A 25,548-nucleotide genomic window follows, 5' to 3' on the forward strand; every position below is an offset into this window, starting at 1 on the left:
GGGCAGCGCGGAACGGGGGATGCGGAGGGCAGCCCGCTCCGCCCTCGGGGGCACGGAAAAACCCAGCGGTGGGCAAGGCGCAAAAACCCCACCCCAACCTCACAGCAGCCAAAGAGGGGGAAAAAAAATAGCGTCGCGGTACATTTGTGCAGATTGAGATGATCGTCTTAAAAACGCTGCCCGCAGAGCCGGGAGTCGCCCCTCTGGCCCTGAGCCAGTCCGAGAGGGAAGGATTTGGAGATTTAAGTAATTTTTTGCACACACGTGCGGTGCCCGGCTCCCCCCGTGTCACATTTTGGTTGAACGGAGCCGCGGGTTGCCGAGCTGGGAGCTAGTGTGGATGCTGGAGCTGAATTTGGTGTAGGACTTGGGGAGGGGAGTTTTTACGAAACGTCGGGGGCAATTTACCACGGCAATAGTAAGTTTCTCCGTGGTCGCCTGCTTAGTTAAAAATTAAGTACGCGCTGTGTGCTGGCAGACGGTCCTAAGCAATGACCGGGAGCAATCCTAAGCCGTAACAGTTCATGATTATTTTCTTCTTTTCCTAGAGGATTCTAAATACTGAGATACTGCCTCCACATAGAGCTCTCAGCATTGCAGAGTGTTCGCTGCTTAATGAATGTTTGTAAAGGGATTTTCATTCCCGCTGAGCATCAGTGGGAGCAGCCAGAGCTCAGGGAGTCAGCGCACTCGTGACTTTTCCTTTGCAAAGAATTTCTGGCAGAATTCAGCAGCCCTGCTGTGTTGACTTAGTGCACAGGATAACATTCCTTGCTGATATAGTTGCTTAGGTGAAGCATGCTGCTGGAGTTTATGATTCTGTGCATGAAACTTGAGAAAGAGATAAGAAAATCATTCTCCACGAGCAACAGAACTGGTCCTTTCAGGATTTTTTCCTGCCTCTTGATGGACCCCGGAGGGCTGGCTTTGTTTTAATTATTTGTTTTCAGTCTAGTACATAAATACTTTTATTTCAGTAATATTTGCTATTTATAGACCATATCTTTGAACAGAGTTTGAAATCAGCCCTACATCAAGGGATAAACATTTCCCATGCAAACTCAGATTTGCAGGTATTCTGCTGTCCGTTCTGGATGGATGAATCGGATTGTGGTATGGTAGAAACAGTGCAAGGCTTGGTCTTCAAAAATATAATTTGCAAATTCCTGCTTATTAGTTATTATCAGTAGGCTACCTGAGGTCAGTAAGATGATTTATAAGCATAAAGTTAAGCAGATGTCCACATGTTTGCAGTACCAGGATCTACATGGGCCAGTTCACAGGTTGTAATAGCAGCAGAATACTCCTGTGTGACAGAAAACCATGGCTTGAGGGCCACATGTCTCTTAAATTTATGAAGATTAAAGAGATTGGAAAACTATTCCAGACCTCTATATGCTTATGAAATAATTTTTAAATAAAAATGAAGAGTAAAAACACTGGTACTTAAAAAAATTTGTATTTACCTTCATAAATGGACATTGGAGTATCAACTGAATGAGAAAAAGAGTCTGTTGAAAAATAAGATGAATACTTGTGTCATAGCCAGGCTTTATGTAACTGACTTAAACTCATGTGACACAGCTGATTTCTTTTTCGTCAGAAAAGTTTAAGTGGAACACAGTCGGACAAAAGGCACTGTATAACTTGGTTTGTGTTTTGCTGTTGAAAAGTATTGCATTTTGAAGAAAGCTTTACATTCATATCAACATGCAATAATTTTAGAGAAGTTAATTACTTACAGCCCAAATTTCTTCTAAGCTAATGTTTCTTTTGATGCTCCAAATACTGATGTTTGTAGTATCAACTTTTTTCCCATATCATACAATAATTTCCTGATTGTAAGAAAAGAATACGTTCCACCTAAAAAGGCCACAAGATTAAAATATTTTCTGAGTAGAGAACTTCTGTAGGGTTTATGTGAAATTTCAGCTCCCCCAGGGAGCCTTTCCTTTCCATGTGGATGAGGAAAAATTATGCTTTTCAAAGCCTTTCTCATCTTTAAAATAGAGGGCTTAGAAATAAAAAGTTATGTAGAAAGGTATCACTCAGAAATAAAAAGTTATGTAAAAAGGTATCACTCATACGCTAATGCATTTAAAATGAAATAATCTTCGAGTGATGGTCTTGTGATTTATGAAAACAAGGGATCTTTCCTAGGGATGTTGACTATAGCACCACTAGGCCTTCACCCTGCTCAGTCTACTCCAGTTACCACGGGAAGAAGCTGTCAGTGATAGACACTTCACAGAGGGTTACACCTCAACCTTTCAGTAACAACCTAATGCAGTTCTTCTGTGTCTGGGTCTAAATCTGAACCCTGATAGGATTACTGGTGTATCTTCAGGAGCCTTTGTCAGCTGCATAAATACCCAGTTACTATTAGAGAGCGCTTAAGACACTTCAGAGCACTAGCCTCAAAGACATATGAGACACCTTTTCTTTTTTGAGAAATAAATATAAATACATGCTTCCTAAAGCTAAAACTTACAAAAAAATAAGTATATCAGTCAGAATTTTTAGTGTAGGATAAAAAAAATGTCATGCTGGCTTTGATTTCATTCAAGTGGTCATCTACTGAGATAACTTAGTACTTAATGCTGTCTACCACAAGCTCTGTTCTTTTAAAACTGTATTTGGCAAATACACTGAATACGGAATACATTTCTATGTGAATATTTTAAGATAGGAAATTATATGTTCAGTTGTAATAAACATGATAATCAAGAGTAGTTTATAAAATGTATCAGGAGAAACCACTTAGTAGTTCTGTAATTACTGTAATTGATTCTACAACATTTTATATCTCGAGATCAAAGGTGGCCATTGCCTGCCTCTATTTTAGATCCTACTTGATAATGTGCTACTTATCTTTCTGTCTCTGAGATTTCAGCAGAAGATATGTTTTCAAGTAATTTAATGTCTTAAGTCAGTTTGTAAATAATTTTAAATGGGAAGATTTTGTGTATTACAGCAAATACCATGTAAGCACCAACAGTGATGAGCTCTATGACTGAAAAAAAAAGGAGAATTATACTACATAAATTAAAGCTAATCCAACCGAAAACAGTACTCTAAATACAAACCCAGAGTGTGAGGAAACAAGAAATTTTAAAAACTGTCATTCAAGAACTGTAGAATGACATTCAGGAATAAAATATTCCTGTGACTTTCCCTTGGTCTAAAGAATCAAGACATATGGAGAGGATACTTAAAATGACAACAGTGCTTGTAAAAGACCACCTTGACTGATTCATCAGGGTAGATGGAAAGTGCTAAATAATTAATGCTTACTTAGCTGCTGGAAAGTGAGGAGACATGATAATTGTATACAAATGTTTGAGACATACAGTGAGTGACCAAGGAGAAAAAATAGCTGCATTTAAAGCTTATGGGTAGATTGCCATGGTCAGGGGCTTTGAGATAGTGATGCAGGGTACAGAGTATTTCCTGACAGGTGCTTAACTGACTTAGGTTTTTGAAACCCCATTGATGAAGGCTCCGTGTCCTACCCAATCCACAGTCATTTCCAATGTTTTTGTGTTCATCTTCTTTTGTTTTAGGTGCCCTATCCACATCTTCCTTGTTGTAGCTTAAGCTACTGTCTTTTTTCTACCTTTCAGTTTTGGCAGACAGGTAGTTCCCTCCACTTTGCAACAGCCATTCTTGTTATGAGATGGTCCTCTCTCATTCTGGGCCAGCACTTGAAAACAAATTTCTTTCCCCAGGATTTATGTGATTTCTGATCTCCTAGATATATACTGTATCTCATAATTGTTCTCTCCTATTTTATTCTTGCTTGAAGTTGAATGTAATGTTTAACCTGATATGCCAGGAGTGCTGAATGTAGGAGAAGGAAAATTTTATGTAACTTGCCCTATTTCTGTGCGCCGATCCTGTTTTTTTTCTTTTCTTATTTTTTGGCCACAGTATATTGCTAAAACCACCATAACAACATAGCATGTATGGTGTTAAATCTGTGAAATGTTACATGGCCCAGATCCACTTCTGCAGAGCTGCTGCCAGTCATCCCATCCTGCCTCCTTCAGTCTTTGTGCAGTTGGTTATTCTTATCAAAAATGCTTTGCTTTTGTCTGTTTTGAACTGTTTAAACATTTGAATTCTCATACCATTATCCAGTTCATTTGGACCCTGATGATTTTGTTTGTCTGCAATTATCATACAAAGAAGTTATTGACGAGTGCCCAAAGCATATTTCTGGACAGGTTTGCTCAGGCCATCCTTCCAGCATGATAGTGAATTTTGATAACTACGCTCTAAATATCCTCTTCAAAATGGTATCAGCTGTACCATTTTGTAATTTCTAAAATCTTAAACAACTGTCCCTAATTTTTTTTACTAGAATATGATGAGACCAGGGATTGTACATGTTGCCCTCAGTTTCTCAGATCTAATTTCTTGTGGCTCTGAGACTGTCTAACCTGAGACCAGTGCAATCAGTTCCCTACGTACTGTTTATTAGACTTGTTTAGAAAACCCTGAAATTAAAAGCCCCAATCTATTCTCTCCCTAAGTTCTTATCCCTTTGTCACAGATGCATTGACACCTGGTGGCAATTAATATGAATAGTGAAGAAGAAAAACCTGAACACTTTGCTCTTCTCAGCGCTTATTCTAATAATATACTTATTATTAGATATCCTTCCTGCTTAGTAGGCCAAATTTTTCCTAGTCCCCACTTCTCTGATGCCTGTGCAGAGTGTTTCTGAGCAGAATCTGAAGACCCACATCAGTGCACATCCAGCATCATGGGTTTTTGACTGTGTGGGACTTCAGTAAGAAGGGACTCAGTGCTGGGAGGTGATTTGTGAGTTTTGATGTGATAGTAAAGATGAACAGACACGTAAAGGGATTGTGACGCTTCTGCCTGAGTATGCTCCTCCTCTCAGGGTTTTTTAATGGCCAAGGGTCCATTTCATTTAGCATTTTCATTTAGCAGAATGCTACCTATCTACAGAATGCAGTTTATGTACTTAGGGAAAATAAATCTGTTTACAGTGCAACGTTTCATGTACATAGACTATGACCCTAAATGTGAAACAGCAAGGGGAATATTAAATGATTAACTGATCCAAGAATGTGCAGTGCATAGTACTAGGTTTTGTCTGAACTGGAAAACAAAGCTAACAAAATGAATGTGACAGTGAATGGCTGTCATTTTGAGTTACTAGAGCTTGAACTATAAGCTTATTTTGTCCAAGGTCTTGTAAGAGCAGTCTCAGTCCTTTTAATGTTTTGCTGGGACAAAGTTCTATGTATTTTAGTAAGAAAAAATACAGTGATAGTGACTTCATTTCAATCAACAAAATTACTTTTAAATGCTCATTTCACAGTTAGTGTTTCAGCTAACAGTGGTTCTTGTTAAATGTGTCCCACCTCTTTATTTTTTGTTTCAGAATTTCCCAAACTTTACTGGAGGAAGGGTTTTGGATCAGGATTTCGGCTCAAAAAGGTTTTAGTAATGCTGCATGGAGCTCTCCTTGCTCTGATTTCAGGCTGTGCATTTTCATGGGATTATAATGGTTCATGCGTGGTTGAAATTAATTACTGGAGCTGTTAGCCTTATGTAAGCAAATCATCCTCTATTGTATCCTCTTGCTAAACTTTCATTGCAGCTAGTTGAACTGTTCATGACAGCATTCCTATTATTTTGTTTCATTACCATTTGTTTACTAATATAGCTGCTTTGCTTAATGATTGGTATCTGGAAGCCTCTTGGTATGTCAGCACAGACCAGTTGGTTGTCTGCATTATTGAAACGAGAAATCACCATCAATCAGATGCTGCTGCTATTGAGTTTATAAATTCAATCCAAGGGTGAGAAAAGTTCTCATAAATAAATCTTAGGTTTGTTTTTCAGAAGGGCTGCAATGATGTTTTGCTGTTGGAGATTACTTGGATTTTTGTCTTTGCATTGGAAAAATACTGTGGTTTATAGTCCACTAGGGCTGTACACTTCACTTTCCATGGCTACCTGTATTTGAATGAAAAGACTGATGAGTCTTGGAAGTAAACTGGAAACATTTCTCACTGAATAGGTGATTCTGCCTATTCTAGAGATGAAGGAAGAAATACAAATTGGACTGCCCCACCTTTTACTTGTGTTATTAAAAGCTTGTGTTATTGCTGGAGAGCAGGGTACTGAGGATGTAGATCTAGTCCTTGTGGTTTATCCTGTTCCATTTAAGCGATTAATTAGGTTATTGCATGTGTAATCAAGATTTATGTTGCTGTGGCAACAAAGAGAGACACAACTGTACTGAATTTCCTAGATCTTTGAAGCAGTTCTTCTTACCCAAAATGATATTGAGAATTCCCATCAGCATGGGAAAACAAGTGTATCTAAGAGGGGCCCTCATTGCAGGCTGAAATCTTGCCCTGGATGGAGTGAATCAATGCTGCTCATCAAAGGGTTAGAGAAAATAGGCAGTTGCAAGAGAGAAGATGAGGGAGGCCTGTGGTGCAAATTAATCAAGAGCAATTGATTTCAAGACAAACCGGAGCAATGCAGGAAAATGACAGCGTGGTTCCAAGAGGCCATTGACAAAAGCTTTGTGATGTATTCTGGGTACTGTCCTTGGCCTGGATAGAAAGGCAAGGAGGAGCTGTACAAGAGCCAGGTCAAGGCTTCACAGCATTATACAGTGTTGTGTCATGCTGGCATAGCACATGCTAAAGGAGATGGGGAAGCTGTAATAAATGAAAAGAACGTGGAAGATGAAAATTGTAGGTGACTGGAAGGAGATAACTTTAGGTAGGTGAGGAGGTCTGCAAGTGATTCAGAACTGCCAGTAATTGTGAAGAGCTTTTGGTAGACTGTGGTAGAGGCAGTGGTTTTGGACTGAACACTATCTCCTGTGCTTCAGTTTCAGGACACCCGGGCATCTGGGAGCCAGCAAATATTTTGTCCAATTGAGGATGAAGTATTTAATACCTTTAGTCAACACTGTAAATTAAATGCTTTCAAAACCAGCAACAAAAATTCAAACACACTCGCCATATCCCCCCCAAAAAAACAAAAAATCCACACAATATTTTAAAAAAGTGTTGGAAATGGAGGTTATTAATTTTGGTTGTTTTCATTTCAAGGTCACTTGCTGAAACATATTTCTTACTTCAGCAGCAATAAAAAATATCCAAGCAACATGAATTTTATTAAAGCAGTATCCTTGAAAAATTAATTATCTAAAGGGTTGCAGAATGTTAATGGAATGGGAAGAAATTAGATTACCTTAGAGCCAGAGCACTCTTAGTGAGATATATAGCTGTGAAAATATAGATTGTGTTTGTACAATTCCTTTTACCTTCTTTGAAGGTGTAATATTTTAGGTTTGGGTTTTTTTTTAGTTGGTTGGTTTTGGGTTTTTCTTTAACAAAGAGGGAAAACAGCAGTGTAGGAAAAACTCAATGGACTACAATCTATTTACTTCCAAACAATTTGTTAATGTGCCACAGTTATATGTGATGGACTGGTGTTCCATTTCTCTGCAAATTCAGCAGAATTGAAAATACAGTTTTCATCCAGTTTCCTCATTTAACAGACCAGCTGCAACAAGGGCCTGTTGTAGTCTCATGAATGAACCACCAGGAGGATGCCCAGCAAGCACTGAAGGGGAAGAGAATCCTGTTCTTCAGTTTTTATCCAAGCTGCTTGTTTGCAGTTGGTGGGTGTTTGTTGAGCTGCATTCACATCTTGGGGACTTGGCAGGACTTGCTGCAGAGTGACTGAAGAGCTCAGAGCGACTGAACAGCTCAGTGCCAATTTACTGCACACTCCCATCTCTGCTCCAAGCCTCTGCATAAGCCCTTTAGCAGGGGCATAAGTACAAGAGAAGAGGAATTGAGCATGGGAAAAGTGTCCATAATTACCACCTTCTGCTTCTCCTCACTGGTCTTGTCAGACAGCTTCTGGGAAGCTTAAATGAGAACTGGAGCAGATGCTGGAGCAGTGGGATTTCTGGGCAGATTTTCATTACCTACTTTGCAAAACAGACTTTCCAATTATCTAGGAAGTTAAATCCAGAAGTTGGATGAAATGAACATTTTCTACAATTCATGTCCAACAGAGGCACTGACTATTACTTTCAAAGCAGAGAAGTTGTAATGGTTGGTTTTTTTTTAGAAAGAGAAATAGGGGCATTGAGTTTGGCTGGTAAAGTTACATGGGTCTAAGTTTCTGTGGTTTTTTGGTGACAGTATACTTGTGTGAAAATGGTACAGCTGTGTGTCTGGGCAGACTCCTCAGGTTCCTTGTGCTTTGTAAACATTGAAATGAAGAGGTTAATTGCTGGGACATTTCCTGCCGTGCTGCAAAGTAAAACCTGATAGTATTGTGGATCTTGACTGGAAAGTCAAATTGGCAAGTTTGATTTCATCATGTGCCTTAATTGTTTGCCAAATGTAAACTGTCAGCAGGAGCAGAAATTGTTACAAAATAGTGCAGGAAATAACTTGTCTTTTAGTGTACTACTATTATTCTATTTTAACCAAATTATTTTCTTGACAATATTTATTAAGAATATCTAAAAATAAGCACTTCTAATGGTGTGTTGTAAGACATGGAAGTCTCCAGCCTGTCCTGTGTAGCTGAAGACTCAGTACCAGTCCAGTGAATGAGAAAGTTAAAGGAAGAACTTCATGGTCTTGGATTCATAGGAGACAAAGCCAGATCTCAGTCTGCATTGGAATTCCATGTAGACATTTTAGGAAAATAGAGAAAAAAAGGACAGCGTTTGGAATTCAGTATGAATGGTTGGAAACATTCTGCCTTTCAGTTCTTTTTAAGAACTGCAAAGGTTGAACCAAGAGCTTCAAGTGGAAAGATAAAAGAAAGCACTTGGATACACTGAACCACATAGTAACTAACCATGAAATATAAATTAGAGCAAGGAGCTAATCTGGCAACTAAATAAAAGAAATTATTGTTAGTCTTTGGAATTACTACTTATAAATAGAGGACTCCTAGGCACTTGAACAACGAAACAGAGTATGTTTCGAGGCAGAGAAAAAAGACAGCTGGAGACAAGAAACACCTAATTTATTTTATTTAAGGGTCAAATAAAAACAAAGGATTGGGCTTTTGACTCTAAGGAATACTTACTTGAAATTACTGCAACTAACCCATTCTATGTGACAGCATAACTTGAAATGGATTCTTAGAAAAGTTTGATTGAGTAACTTCTGGCACATGTAATATAATTTCAAGTCTATGTTGCTTCTTTTGTTCAGTCTGTTACAGCTTTTCTTTAATGAAACTGAAAATATGCCTAGTAGCAATGTACTATACTGTTTCAGAATTTAATTTTTTATGCATATGCATATATTCACCTAGTAAAAGGTGAGCTAATGCAGGATAAAATGAAATTGTGGATTGTAGAAAAAAGATAAGGATTGTGAAAATATTGAACATAAATCTTTTGAAGAGAGATATTAATAGATACTACAGTCAGAATAGACTGTGAAAAGTGTTAACAATTTGTCCCCACTTCTTACACAGTACCAGTGAAATGGATCAAGCCTCACACACTATTCTGTAAACATTCACACACACTTGAAATATGTTGGTTTTTTTAAGTCACTGAGATTAACTCCCATTTTTTAAATTAAAAAGATTCTATTTGTAGGACAGGTGTAGGACAGATTGTGTCTGTAAAATAGCTGCGGTTCCAGCTCACATTATTTATTACACATATATTTTTAAAAAATAAAAAAACCCCATTTTTTCTCATAGATATAATAATTTCTCATATATTCTCATCTTTTCTTTCATACTAATGTATTTTAATACTAAAAGTGACAGGAAGAAGAAATTTTTATTATGGTTCCTAAATGTATAATATTTGAAAATCAAGGAAAGTAAAATAAAGTCTTTGCTTCTGACCTTTTCAAATGCAGTCAAAGGAGTCACTTTTATAATTTTATCTTGATAATACATTGCTTAGTCTGTTTGATGTTTGGAAGCAGGCTTTAATCTCTGTGGAGTTCTTGGGCAATTGAATAAGTTTTGTTTTAATAATGGGAAGAAATATTTCCCATATAAACAGGCAGTTTAAATTAGTTTGAAGAATGCCTTAACACTTTGGAATGTAATCTCATCAGCCTTCCCCAGATACTCAAACCTCACCTGGCTGGTCCTTGGATGAGAGGATATGTTAAGGAAGATGTAAGATTCTGTCTGAAGGGATTCAGTGTCTGCATCCAGTTGGTGTCTACATGAGTTCAGGGGTAATACTTAAAGTTTAAGAAGATACCATTTCTTGGATCACTAAACTGAAATACTGTGCTAAGACATGAAGATAGTGGAGTGGGAGTAGGGAAATTGAGATTTTGTTGCTGAAAAATTTTAGCATACTAATCACTTCTAGAGGGCTGATAAACCACAAATCACATATGCATGATTTAGGGGCTTAGGTTTCAGGGACCAAGCTGTATTTCAAGTAACATATTAGTAGTTTGCCTGTTCACATTAGCAACAAGAGGAAGGTTGGTTCTTAAAATCCTGTTCACAGCTGGTTGAACTGATGATTGTAAAGGTCTTTCCAAACTAAATGATTCTATGATTCTGTAACCATTCTGCACTGAATACAGGCTCTCTTTTGCACCAGATAAGTTTTTACTATATTTGTGAATTTGGGAATGGGCCTGTTATTGCATAGGCATGTGCAGTTACATAATGCTTCACAAGGGAGGCGATACATTCACATTTTTTCTTGGCTTTCATGAAATAAAATCAGATCCTTTGAGTAAAGACTATTTTATAAATATGACTGGTAGATGGATGTAATTTATGAATATAAGCATCCAAGGTCCTGAATTATGCATGCCTATAAAATATAAAGTCTATACTGCAACAGTTTGTGTTTTGTGTTTCATTGTGTTTTCAGGATGGAACATGAGGCTACCCAGCTAGAAAAGCAGCATGTGCACAGTGTGTATGAAAATACAGCTGCCTACTTTAGTGATCTGCAGACCAAAGCATGGCCTCGTGTTCGGAACTTTCTGCTGGAACAAAAGCCTGGCAGTCTCGTGGTTGATATAGGTAAGCCACTCTTTGAGGTGGCATAAAGGTTGTTTATAAGCTTTGTTAGTTTACCTGTTAATCATATTTAACCTTCAGATCAATTTGTTTTTTAAGTTGTTTAAATTTGTTCTAAAATTGTTTTTGAGTCCCAATGCTAGATGCCATATACTGCTTCTTTTAATTCTTTGGCAGTGTATCATGTAGAAAGTAAATAAATATTTTCCCTTATTTTTGTCGAGCTAAGTCTTAATCTATCCATTTCTCCACTGGCTTAATTGCCTTTCATTCCCCTGGAGCTCTTTTGAAAAAATTATGTTAATAGCCCAATTATTTAATATTTTGGTTTCTTTAGATCACTTGGTTTATGTAATACCAGTCTGCAATTTATTGGTTTTCATTTGTCCTAAAACTCTTCCTAGCAAGGCTTTTTGTTAAGAGAAATCTTCTGATATGATTGCTGTTAAAAATATAAAAAAAAAATAATCTGAGAATATTCCTGTGATCCTAAATATGGACACCATATTTAGGTGTTTACCTGTTATGGCATTGTCTTCCTTACATGTAGTAATTATAGCTGGATTTTCTGTTGTTCCTGCAGACTTTCCGGGGGCTTCCAGGTGCTGGCATGTTGCCTTTGCTTCATTATGACTTCAGTCCTACACAGCACATTGCAAAACAATTGCACTTTGCACCATTGTGTTTTCCATACTGTTGAAACTAATAAAATACTTTAACACAGCAAGGTTTAACAAATGTGCACAATAAATTATGCATCTGCTTTATCCTATAAGAGAAAAACCTTATTTGAATATGCTGTAGGCCATAATCAGAAGATAATATGGAGTTTTTCTGCTGCTGTTGAGCATTGCACCAAAAATACTTGATAAATGTTATTTTGAGCATGTAGCTATTTTTATATGTCTGCACCATTGTCACTAATCTCAGGAAATATCCAATGGCCTACACTCACTCAACTGAGAGCTAGATTGATACAGCCAAAATCAATTCCACCTCAATAGAAGTCATTTGCATTTTAGCTGAAGTTTTTTGAGCCTCTATCAGCAGTGACAGCTGAAAGCTTAAGGTCACCCTGTTGCAGTCTCATCTGGAGAGAAGATGAGACTTCATCAAAATCAATCCTTACAGTTGCCAATAAGAATACTCCCATTAAGGCACACAAGGGATCTTGTGTATCTTATTAAAATGGGGCCTCTTTTATGAGGCCAAAAGTAAACACAGTAGTCAGATTCCTGTAGATCCTCATAAAAGAGGTTTAAGGAGGAGTTGCACTAAAGTGGCACTAGTGCCAAGTGGCACTAAAATTTTTGAAATGAGGTCTTTAATTGGTAATTTCCAGTTTAATACTGCCTTTTATTAAAATATGATTTTGTCTATTTGCCTTACTATTTTTCATTGACCAAAACACATGAAAATAGCTTGGCCATTGTTAGCTTCAAGGAATTCACCTTCCTGATGACTCATTTAAAAGTGAATCTCTGGCAAATGTAGATTTTTAGAATAATGGGATTATTGACACTATTTACATTAATTCCAGAGAGAACCCTATACTTCCAGAGACTCTCAGTGATTACAAAGCACTTCACCAAAAGCCATATGTTAAGCAACTGGATCTTTCAAATTAATGATGGTTAAATAAATGTTCCTCTGCAAACACAATAATGAATAATAATTTATTAAAATCTTTAAAATTTCTCATTTTCTAACATGCAGAACTTCATGTATTATTGCATATATTCCTTGAACTGCATTAGCAATATTAGTGTTTTCAATTTTTCTCAAGTGTTACTTCAAAGCCTTTCAGCTGAGAAATATGCTCTTTTTCACCACTGAAGTGTTGTTCTGTTCTGCAATAGTTCCTGTGCTGTCTCTCTAGATAATGGTGCACATTAATATCACCAAGAGCAGCAGTGCTGCAAGAAGCAGTGATGTTTCTAAAGATAACTCCAGGCCTTTAAATTGAATTACCAGTACTGAGCTGATTCTCTTTGCCAAGCTGCTGCCCCATTGCTTGGCTGTCAACATTCAGAAATTATTCCTCACTAGTGACCCAGAGCTGCAGTGAAAGGCTCCCAGTATAATTTTGAAAAGTGCTTGTTATGCATAAGGCATTGAGGGATCCTCTGAAAGATTTCAATTCACTACAGCACAGTCCTTGAGAAGGCAAACTTTTAGGTAGAAGACATTCTGGAACACTTAATTACATTTACATGGGTTATAATGCATTGGCACAAAGACAAAAAGAGGATGTGCCTGCAGTATGGAAATAACTTATATGATGTATGGTTATTTTCGAGCCTGTATCTAAAGTAAAAATTTTCCACTCTGACTTGTGTCAGTGGCATTTATGGTTTAGGACTTCTTGGAGAGAAATGAGATGCACTGGAGAAGTACTGCATGTGCTTAAGCAAAGGAAAGAGATCTGTTGCAGATCACTGAAAAGACATAACACACTGGCTTCAGGAAATCCCCTGAACAGAAAGTAGCTGGAAGCTGGAATGGCACTGGGGAAAGGCGATTAGTGCTTACCCTTTTCTTACCCTCTCCTGGGTGCCCATTTATGCTCATTGTTGGTAACAGGACACCAGGCGATATAAAGACTCAGTATGAAGCAGCGTGGTTGGGTTTTTATTCTCAAAGATGTACAATACAGTGGACAATTCTTTCCTCCTCCCACTTGCACTTGTGCTTGTTCCCCACAGAAATACGGATAACCTGCTATTATACAGGGTTATTTTGTCAGTGATGTTGGTACTGTTACAGTCCTAATAGTGTGACCATACAATTTCAACATTCCAAATGAGCCCTGCAGCAGTTAGGCTAGTCAGCACAAACCCTCTTTTTGTTTTTCAGGAAAATTTAGGATTAGGAAAGCCTGCATATTATTTTTGCTGCTTTGGGAGGGAGAGCAAATGTTTGGAATATATATTCTGACCTAGTATCCTTTTCTTTAGGTTGTGGAACTGGAAAGTATCTCAGTGTCAACAGTCAAGTGTATAATCTGGGCTGTGATTACTGTGAAGGACTGGTAGAAATTGCAAGGAAGAAAGGTGATGAAGTTCTGGTGTGTGACAACCTTAACCTTCCCTTTAGGGATCAGTGCTTCAATGCAGTCATTTCGATTGGCGGTAAGACACCACACCTTCATTCTGGCCCCAGCAAATGAGAATTTCTGAGTGTTCTTTTCTTTTCTTTCCATGTGGCTTCCTTTCAGCTAATTGTTTTGAAACAGTTCTTTAGAATTACAGGAGATAGAACTCAAATTAATTTAGTCAACATGAAAAAACAAAACTCCCGTTACTCAAGAGGCACTGTTGGCCAAGGAAATATGCATATCCCTTGTTTGTTTATATGTGGTAGAGAAAAGATTTCCTTCCAGCGTGCATTGTAAACAAGTGAAAACTAATCTAAACATGGCTGCTCAAAGCTTAAACAGATTAGATGTTCAAGACAAACTCTTGGTTTCTCCATAACATCTGTTTTGAACAGCAAATGCATTGAAATGAAAACTTTATAGCAGAACTTGGTATTCATATTAAGTATTATGTATTGTGAATTTGGATTTGTCTTAGTCATAAGCACTCAGATTCATACAAGCACTTCTTGAATAAAATGACCAGAACATCTCTGCATCTTAACTCTTCTGATCTCTCTTTTTGAAAATGCTACTTGTAATTTGAGAAGTATAATTTGCAAAGCATAGGTAAAAAAAGAGTACCCACTTACAGTCTAGGTTTTTAGCTCTAGTCTTGATTGAGCTTCTTTCAGGGTTTTTTAATTCATCAGCAAAGTGCAAAGCATGACAATTATTATTGATAGCAATCAACAAACTACTTGAAATGTGATAGAAATTTATTTTAAAATGTATCTTTCACATAAACAAGTGGAAGGAAAGGGTGACTAATACACAAGCAGTAACCATATTACTTTGTTTCATGTTGGCTAGTTAGCCAGTGAGCCCTACCCACATTTTGGGTCTTGTAGCACCACTTCAGTGCTTATCAGATCAGCTGACTCAGAAGGATAGCATACCTATCTAGTGTTTGTATCAATTATAAGCCTGACAAGTTTAAAAGTTCACATGCTATTTCAGTACATTTAACAATAATGGATTTTAATCTCTCTTGAGTAGAGACATGGTATGCCTCTGTCCATCTAATTCTAAATAAAGTGGTTTTCATCCTATTACAGAGAAAAACAAGTGTTTATGTACTTAGTCAAGGACTCTTCTTGGATTTGTTGGTATAATCATGTTTATAGGATTGATTTTTCTGCAGAACCACCAGAGTGATTCTAACCAGAAGGAATATTTAACCCATTAAAGAATTTGCGCAGATTCTATTGGTTGATTGTTGTTTCTTTCTGGTAAATTAAGCTTGTATGTTTATGCTGTCTCTGTCAGTTTTGATAAAATTTTGCAGGAGGTTCTGTGGTGATATATGGCCTAACTCCAGTATAAGAAAATATCAGTTCCCTTCTCCCTGTCCTGTACCAAAAAAAAAATAAAAATTTCTAGACTTTTAAATTTTTTTTACATTTTGAAAAATGATGCCTTGGAGTCAGGAGTACAAAACAACCCTGGAAACAAACACTGACTACATAGATGGGAAACTCTTCTCAGAGTTGTCTATTTTGTATTCTCAGCAGTTTGTGAGAGCCTTGTCAATATTAAGTGCCAAGAATGCTTTTTTGGCTTGTGATAATAAAGCTACTTTTTTTCCCCCTTGGTAATTTAATCATTGTTTTGAATAAAGACAGGGCTAGTTGGATGCACTTTTCATAACTGCAGTGTTGAACTAATACTGTTTCTACACCTACAATTGGCTACTGTCTAGCAGCACATATAATAAATTTTTTCTGAATTTATAGATAAATCTCTTCAGGTAAGAACATATTCTACTACCTGCTGTTCCATGGGTAGATTGAATGTTTTGCATGTAGAAGTGGCTGGCTTCAAGTCCACTTGAAACAAAATCATGGAATTGGTCCTCTTTACATCACTGAATCAAATCCAGTATTGATGATATATAGAGCAACATGACCAATGTGTCCAAGCTCAGTACAAGTTAATGCCTCTGAGAATTTAGAGAGAAAATAGTTCTCTTAGCTATTCTCTGACTGTTAAAATTGACTCATTTATACTCCAGGTGAATAGGAAGATAGAAATAATGTTGAAATCTTGAAACGTAGTGTCATTTCACATTGGAGTGAAATTTGAAAATTTGGAAATTGTCCTGGAAAGAAAATCAAAATATTGTGATCAAAATTTTTATTTTAAATTTGACTTTATTTTTCACTAGCATAAAATAATGTAAAAAAAATTATAAAATGCTGAAGCATGCAATGTAGATGTTATTTTTTACAAAAATTAAAATTAATTTGACAAAATTAAAGCTGTGGTGAATATTTGTCTAAATTTTCTCATTAGATCCTTTGCAAGTATGCTGATATAAAAGTTCAAAGTATCTTTTTACTGATTTTATATTTTGCTGTATTTGTTACGTGGTGAAAAGATTTTTTATTTTCAGTAAGATAAATTTGAAAATTGTGCCAAAAACTAAAGTCAACTTGATACTATCTAACTCACCTAAAGGCTAGGCATTTAAGGGAAAGCTTGCCATGTTATAATGTGTTATGGGTTATGCAGAGAAACAGAAACCTTCAGCTTATATGCCTGACTTTTCTTGAATCCCTGTTTTACGATGAGATTGATTTCCTTCTTCCAGATTTTCCTATTTTTATCTATTGAACATGATCATAAAAGAGAGCATTCTGAGGTGAATCTCCATTGTGGTACCTATAAATTCAGCACTGTTGCTGACTTGCAGCAAGTGATAATTTGGAATGAGGCAACTGAAATGATTGAACATGTAGAACAGGTTGAAGATGGAAATGCTTTGTCTCTACTAATATTCAGTACATAATACCTTTCTTTTTTCACAGTGATACATCATTTCTCAACTAAACAAAGGAGAATCAAAGCAATAAAGGAAATGGCAAGGATATTGACACCTGGAGGCCAAATAATGATTTATGTTTGGGCTATGGAACAAAAGAATCGTCGCTTTGAGAAACAAGATGTATTTGTCCCATGGAACAAGGCCTTGTGCTCGCGCCATTTTTCAGAATCAAATCAATCTGGAGAGAAGGGTGACTTTGTCCATAGTGCAAAAGGCCAAGACATACACCCTGCACAGCTTGTCATCTCTGAGTGCAGCTACCAAAACAATCTGCAGCCAGAAGCGGATTCAAAACATCCCCGCGATATGGACCACTGCTTACCCAGAGCCTGCTGCATGAAAATTTCTGAGGAAGAAAACAGATTTTACAGTGCTCTAGGAAGATCTTTTCGCTCATGGTTTTTCTCCAGATCCCTTGATGAATCAGCCCTGAGAAAGCAAAGTGACAAAATGAAGCACCTGAAACATGAAGGAGCGTGGGCCAACAGTGCCGTACCCATTCAGCATTCACGGCACTGCAGCTTGGATTTAGGTCACCATGGGGCTCTGTTAAATGAACAGAACTTAGATGATGATGATGATGTGTTTGTGGAAAGCCTGTCTCTCAAAAAGCCACAGTGGTCACCAGCCACAGATGCACTGAAGGATTTAAGTTTAAATGGAGGATGCCAAAGTGTAGCTCAGAGCAAGGGGGACAAAGCTTCATTTATAAATGGCCCAGTGGAAGACAAGGACTGCATCTGTGATTGTAATAAAGATGGTGCTGGTAAGTCTGATGCCAGCAAGTTTTTCAAAAGAACTTCAACAACTGACTCCACTGACTCAGCTTTGGATTCAGCAGTGTCTGTTGGGGACCAGACTGATGCCATGCTGGATACAAAGGCCTTCATGCGTTATTACCATGTTTTTCGGGAAGGAGAGCTGAGTTCTCTGGTAGAAGAGAATGTGCCTGAGCTTCAGATACTTTCTTCCTGCTATGACCATGGAAACTGGTGCATTATTGCAGAGAGAAGAGGAACATAGCTATAAAGAGAACAAAGCAGAATCCAGTGACTGAGGATTTTAAGCTCTTCCTTGTGTTACTGTGATTGTGCAGTGTGACATGGAATTTGAATCTTGTAGTTGTGTGCCATTCATTTTTGAGTTATTATCTCTTAACTATTTAACTAGCTAATGCAAGTTCTGTATATAGGAATGTTAAGTGGTAGACAATATTTATGTTTTGTTAAACTTTTATGAAGTTAAAACTGTAGAGTTTTATATTGCTGTTAGCAAATAATTGTGTTTTAAAATATACTTTTCTATTGAGAAATAAACCTTTTTATAAAACAAGGATCAGGGCATCTTTTATGAGAAATATCCTCTCAGTAGAAAGTCTAGTCTTTGTTCTTCAGATGCCAGAAGTTTGTCACATTGCTCCCTATTCTTGAACTCCTATAAATGAGACATAGACACTTTGTCTAAAATTGCACTTGACTGTACACTGGTAGAGTGCATGCTGCAGAACTGGGAGCAAGCATGGTCCCAGTGCTCCTTAGTTGGGAGTAGAGTTATTAATGGGCAAAAAACTGTGTACCAAACAAGCTCTGCATATTCTGTCATTTGATGTTTGTATTTGGGAGCAAATGACAGCACAGATTGAGGACAGTATTTTTTACTTTTGTTTTAAAAATAATTTAATTTGTTTCTCAGGTGCAGGTGAAGTTTTATGTGTTAGCTCTCACAAATACTATATCTTAATTTCCTTTGCCGTAGTTTTTCATTGGCTATGTGTATATAAAAGTCAGAGGAATTTGTGAGAGTGTGAGTATTATGTAAAGTTCTAAAAAATCAAATCCTTGAAATACATATATCTTTTTGATAAGTCTGGGAAGCTAAGATTAAATTAATAAAAATGCAGTTCATATCTGGTCAGGTCTCGTATTTGGTTTTCTTGTTCACATACATGAGACTATATATTAACAGTGTGTTAAATAATGTAGACAGGAAAAGGATAAGCCCAGTTTGTACATAAGTTACAAATTCTTGTCTTGTGAAGTTTAAATGAACCTTTTGAGACCTAAGTGGTAATAGATGGTTTACACAACTTTCCTGTTCCCTCCAAGACATACCATCACTATCCATCTCTACTAGGTTGTAGCAGTTTATAGTGCTGGGGATAAAAGGCACCTGGCTTCTGGAGATCAGTGGTGGAACTGCCAACCCCAGCAGGGCTAGAAGAGGCTGATTGTCTCATTAGCACAGAGTTACTCCATGCCTGGGCTTAATTCATAGTCAGTGCTTGCAGTGCAGGGCACATCTTCAGCTGGTGTGATTTTGTGACCTTTAATGGAGCTGCACAGATTTCCCCCTTCCCCCCTCCCTCCCCACCAAAAAGCCCAAAATCCCAAACACCTTTTGTTACAGCAGTTTAAAAGAGCTATATAATTGTCTACCCTATTATTGAGCAAGCAGCTTTGAATACAAGGCAATAGGAGTGAAATGCCAAGCTTTTCCAGTCTGTGCTGCGTGAGCAGGTGGATTTGAGATTGTTCAGTAGAAAACCTTGATGGTTCTGAGTACTTTTTGATGTAGCTTCCCAGCTGTTAATTGCCACATGGTAATGTATTATGGATTTATTTACTAGAGCAATGTCCTCAAGTGATCATTTTTGTCTTCCTCATAGCTTGAGATCCTTATACTTTGTCCTTCCTGGGTCTATTCTTGCACTCCCCACAGGCCTTTGAAAATAAAAGTGTGGCTAAAGAGCCATACATTTGAGGCTTCTGCAATACCATTCCACACCAATCTAAATGTTACATTGAATACAGCCTGGGGCTGTGGCTTTCAGTTGCTGTGTATGAGCCATGCTTCAGAAAATGGCCCATATTCCCTGCCTCGCTGGATCCAGCTGCTCCTGGCTGAGGGGGCTGCATCTGCTGCATCCTCAGGCTCCAGATTTGGACACTTAGTGCCAAAGTTCCCATATTTCAGAGCCAGTATGGACTGTGCTGAGCTCCACACCTCATTTGCAACGTGGTTGTGTCAGACAGGGGAGGCCTGCCTCTTTTGTTAGGAATTTCTGGATGAGCTTGAGAATTTTAGAAGAGAAGTCAATTGCGTCCAGATAAAGAATGCCAGTGGATATTCAGCACTCCTGGAATTTGGGCTGCATTTAAGAAAGAGGTAGATTATTATCATGCTATATCCAATTCTGAAACTTCATCCCTAAATACCAGCATGCAGAAACTTTATTACACACATATAAAAATTTATTATGTGTTATTAATCTTAACTGACAGCTGAGTTTAGTTATTTGGGAGAAAGAACATCACAGCTTTGTTATATGAACTTCTACAGTCTGACTCTGGCATGTTCAGTGTGTAGTTAAGTAGACTGATGAAATTTGGGGTAAACTGAGAAAGGAAAGATGTCCATTCTCTTAGAATATAGGCTTGTCATCCTTGCAAGAGACTGAATCTGTGTCAGGCTCCAGTTAATACTTCTTGCTCTGTTTGAATAACAGTTGTCCCCTCAAAGCTGCTGAAGTATTTTGAACCACTTTTGTGTTTGTAGACTTTCCATGCATTATTTGGTTTGAGGTTCTTGCCCAGGGATGCTTTTCACAAATACTTATTTCTGTATTGAATTTTCTCATGTTTTGAGTTGATGCTGTTTTTGGATTGTATTCTTATAAATTCCTGGGAGAAGGCGAGGGAAGGTTTGGTAAGCAGCCTTTTTTTTTTTTTTTCTTCTCCAAATATTCAATTGTCCTCTGAGGATGTATCATCACCATGTAACATAATTTTTATGGAATGGGGTCAGTCAGCTGAGGTTGTGACTGTGAAGTGTGCACAGCAAACCTTTATTCTTGCAGGCAGTCTCCCATCTGTTAATGGAGCCTGCCTGGATCAGTAACAGCTTCATCATCTCATGAGCCAGATTACCTCACTCAAGAGCATGATGAAGGTCTCTCTTGAGTGCTTTTTGTTTTGAGGAGGCACACCTTAAGCAAAAGGTAATTTCCAGCAGAATCCATGTGATCCCAGACTTTAATAGCTTACAGACAAAGTTAATGTGCTCAGAGAAGTGGATATGCCATTAAAAAGTACAGTAAATGAATGAATAAGTAAATAAAACCCAGCTGTCCTTGAATGCTTAAACTTTCAATGTCAAGACTGAAAGATCTGACTGCTATAAGGTAAAAGGCAAATATGTTTATACATTGCTTGTCTGATAATTGGGCAATAATCTTGTCTCAGTTCTGCTGATAAAAAAACTTGCTTCTGGCTTTAGTGGGCTTGGATTGCTCCTAAGGTGCTTATGTATCACTAAGTGGCACATGGAGAAGTTTTGATGACATGAGAAGGATGCCCTGGTTTCTTACAAAATTAATTCAGGTGGAACTTCCACCTGAAGTTGAATCAGTTTCTGCCCATTGCCTCTCATCCTATTGCTTGGCACTACAGCTGCAGTAAAAAATACATTGAACAGACTTATTTTCCCAGGACTAATACAGTTGTAATCATTGATAAATGTTTCTATTAGAATTGAATGTGTAATTTTTTGGTACTAGCAGTGGCTAATTTAGTTTCTTCCAAACTCATTGTGTAGGAATTTTAAAATCACAGTTGAGAAATGAAAGCTAAAAACATTCTAGCAGACTTTTCTGGTACTTATTTTTATACAGGTTGTGTATGGGCACAGTTTAAAATGCTGAGTGAACAGTTGTGTGTGTTCCACCGGCAAAATGTTGCTAGTGAACCCTTGGGTAGATTCTGAGTAGAAATAATAGCTGTGATCCTGCATCCTCTCTGCTGTGTCATGTCTCCATCAGACTGCATCCATAGCATTGTTGGGCTGTATTAGTATGGACAGTGTGTTAAATCTGCTGCACTACCCATTTTCTTGCTCAGCACTTTTACAGGATTTGGGACTGCTTCAGTACTTGAGGCAAATGAAGTGTGTCAGTGTTAAATATATACAAGTGCTTCTCTCTTGTGTGAGTTCAGCATTTCTTACTCTCACAGTATATGAATTCTGGCAGTTAGCCATGATTTTATCTTCCAGTCTGCTGGTGAAAACCATGCTGAGGTACTGCTCTGGAGTAAATTCTATGTCCATACATGGAATCTATTCCCTAGTATTCAACAGAAATAAATCCTACTTGGTTAAAATATAATTTTCTACAAAATCTGTGTGTCTTCACGTTAGCTAATAAATATAATAGCCCCTGAAAATCTGTGTCTTGGAAAACAGATAACAAATGAATGCCAAATTTGAGAAGATTGTGTTAGTGCTGTTTTCTCATTCAGTTGGACCACATGGACACAATGCAGAACAGGAAAGCACAGTGATTTGCTGTGGAGCAGGGAATCTCTGCCTTTGAACCATTTAAGCTATCTCTATATCTTCCTAGAGTTTGGGGTGCTTGAGGACAGCAGATGCCTCTGTTGCTCTTGTGGCAATTCAGTACCGGCACCTGCTTCTTCTCCCAGTGCTCAACAGAGATAAGTTGTCTTAAAAAGAATAAAAATTGTCCTGTGTTTTAAAAAAACAAGCAACCAAGACCCACCAAAACCACCACTAGTAAAAAAACCCTACTAGGGGGTGATTCAGCAATTATGATCATATCTAAACAGAAATAAAAATATGAAAGGAGGGAAAAGAAAAGAAAGATACTACGTGTGACACTCCTAGCTTTGAAATATTTCTGGATATAAATTCTTCATCCCCTTTATCCTTGTTGGCAAGGTGCTGTGCTCTGCTTGGATGAGGGGTTTATGGATGGGACAGTGGACACAAGAACAATGAGATGGTATTAGGTTGCCCTCTTCAGTTGTGACAAAGTAGGGTGACTTCTACAAAATTTTCAGTTTGTTGTTGCTTTTTGTACACCATCTCAAATTCTTTTTTCTGAATGAAGAAAGTATTTCTTGTGACAGTTTCGTTTTGAAAATAGATAAAATATATAGCTGAAGAAACCTCCTCTTACACATGTGATAACAAAGTCTCTGTGTGTGCACAGTGAGATTGAAAGCTGATACACATCTTGCACAGGATAAAAATAAGTCATTTGTGAGAGGCATTTTGGTGAGGCAGCTTCACGTCCTTCTCTGTGTCTCTCTTCTGCATCTTTGCAGAAGACACTATGCTACATGTCAGAATTACTGGGAATAAATTGACCCTTCACATCTCTGCTTCCCTACCACAGAACTGACAGGATAGTCAGGTTTAATTGTCAACAAAGTGTTTCTTGTGAAAGAAGGAATTGGCTATTTGGGCAGAACAAATGCTGTAGTGCAGAGAAAGGACAGATACTCCAGACAAGGGTAAACCTCTCTACTTAAAAAAGGGAAAGTGGAATGTTTTGTGGCTCACTGGCCAAAGCCGTATTCCAGTATGTCCAAGAGAATGCAAGAAATGAGACAATGAAAAATTAAATAGAGAGCAAGTTGCACACAACATTTCCAGGCTGGTTTAAATTTGTGTTTTATTCCATGATGTAGCCTGATGAAGGTCATTGCCTGTTCTGAGCACAAGCAGCAACTATCAACATCAATAACCATCAAGAGTGCTCACTGCTTCTTGGATCTGACCCTCTCCACTTTACAAACACTGGTGTTCTAACATTGACCACTGGACCATTAAGAATATCTGTCTAACTCCTGAGTCATAGGTTGAAATAATGAGCAGATACAAATATATCCCTATCTCTGTATACATATATAATTATTTTTTAATGCAACCTTTTATTTTTTTCCCCCCACATATGTTAAATGCTTTAGTTACATTATAATACAATGGAAATCAGCCCTTGGTGCAATTTCAGAAAGGGAAGCAAACAATTTGACAGTGAGGAAGAAAGGACTAAGCCATGAGTACAACTGAGCTGCCAGCCAGAGCATGTTTGGATGGAGGTAGTAGGAAAGAAAGGAAAGGTGCTAGGAGAATCATATTAAAGAGAATGACAAAAAGTTGCTCAAACTTGTGAAATCTGACCTCACTCAGGCAAAAATTACCTCAAAATCAGATTCAAAGTATTCCACTGACTTTCTTGGTCTTTGTATTGGTTGTTCTCAGAAATGCCTGTTTACCCTGGGATTTTCCTTTCTGTGCTTCTGAGGAGAAACAAAGATCCCTGGGAGGTTTAATTTATGTTTAAATATAAGGTAGAGCAGTCAGTTTAATAATGGAACAAATGTTTGTCCACAGTTTCACAGGAGTGTTTCCATAGTCCCTAGAAATTGAGCCACAGGCACACCCAACTCTTTTTCTCTCTCCTGCCTCTACCTGAGATTCACAAGGAAATAAATGTAAAAACAAAAAAATCTGTCAATGAAGGACAGACTGGGGAGACATGTTCTCACCTGCTCCTTGACCTGGGTATTCAAAGCCCCAAAACTTTGCATGTTTATTTTATTTGCCATGAAAAATACCTAAGGCTTGTCTGGAGAGACCACATTCTGAAGTGAAAGGAAACTTTTAAAACTTATCTGTGAAAAACCAGTGGTTCTGTACCTGAATTTGCTCTGAGTTACAGCCATTGATTTTGCTAGTGTTTGGGTCAACCTCCTAAATGGGAATTTTGCCACACAGCGGGCATGCCTGCTGTACACACCCCAATGTGTCCTCCGGTGCAGCTTTGCCTTTCAGTTCTCACAAAGACCTTACAGGAGATATAAGTGATGTAGTGCTGTGCAAAGCAGCCTGTAGACTGTGAACTCAATTTGGAATCGACATGTCTATGAAATAAACAAACCATTAGTGTCTGTGAGCAGGTTAACCCAGGAGCCCTTCAATCTGCACTGGATCGTGTCTCTGTGGTAACGTATTAGGCTCTGGCTTATTGAGAGTAGAGAAGCCTAAAGGAGAACTAACTGGAGACAGAGTATCAAAAAACGCATGCCTAAGTGAATAAATACAAGAAACAGATTTAATACAGCAACTGCATAAACAGTTTCAACATTTTTAAATTGAACTTCGAAATAAACAAAAAGATGTGCAGTGATGGCCATTTGGTGATAATAAATATGGAGATTTCAGGAATGGTGACATGAAAATGGAATGCTAGCAATGAAAGTGAAGTAAGGAAAAATTGTGTTTTCATGTACATGGGTCAAAAGGGTTGTTCCCTATGCGTAGCAGGCTATAAGATGCCTATGTGAAACCATGGAATGGAAGGAGGATCAAGAAAAGGGAGAGATGAGTGCACATTCCCAAAATTCTACACTTAACTCACTTTACATCACTGTGGAAATGTCACTCTTGGGTGACACTTCCAGTCCCTTCCTCACATCCTGAGGAGGACTTTGAATGACAGTGGTGTTCCTACACCATATCTGAGCTGCATCTTTGTCAGGGGATATTTGGCAGGGTGGCTTCTCTGAGATGTCAATTCATTGAGGGCCATCTTGGTTGCATGGAGCTGACAGTGTGAAAATTGTCACTGCAGTCTATAATACATACACACTCGTGCTCTTTCTTAAACACGAGGGGAGTGACATAATCAAGGAGATACCAGGGCATGATCTGGGGCTACTTTTCATCT

At 37.9% G+C, this 25,548-nt stretch overlaps 1 protein-coding gene across 2 annotated transcripts in view; it reads left to right on the top strand.

Annotated features, from left to right (window-relative positions):
* The window catches only part of TRMT9B (tRNA methyltransferase 9B (putative)), a 98,884-nt gene extending 79,955 nt beyond the window's left edge, over positions 1-18,929 (top strand). For both annotated transcript variants that reach the window (XM_031055521.1, XM_031055517.1), the window contains exons 2-4: positions 10,904-11,058; positions 14,013-14,186; positions 17,002-18,929. In XM_031055521.1, the coding sequence (XP_030911381.1) occupies positions 10,905-11,058; positions 14,013-14,186; positions 17,002-18,041 (1,368 nt within the window). In that variant the 5' untranslated portion in view covers position 10,904 and the 3' untranslated portion in view covers positions 18,042-18,929. The remainder of the gene's footprint in view (positions 1-10,903; positions 11,059-14,012; positions 14,187-17,001) is intronic.
* The last annotated feature ends 6,619 nt before the right edge of the window (positions 18,930-25,548 follow it).

Source organism: Geospiza fortis, unplaced genomic scaffold, assembly GCF_000277835.1.
Source record: "Geospiza fortis unplaced genomic scaffold, GeoFor_1.0 scaffold40, whole genome shotgun sequence".
Classification (NCBI taxonomy): domain Eukaryota; kingdom Metazoa; phylum Chordata; class Aves; order Passeriformes; family Thraupidae; genus Geospiza; species Geospiza fortis.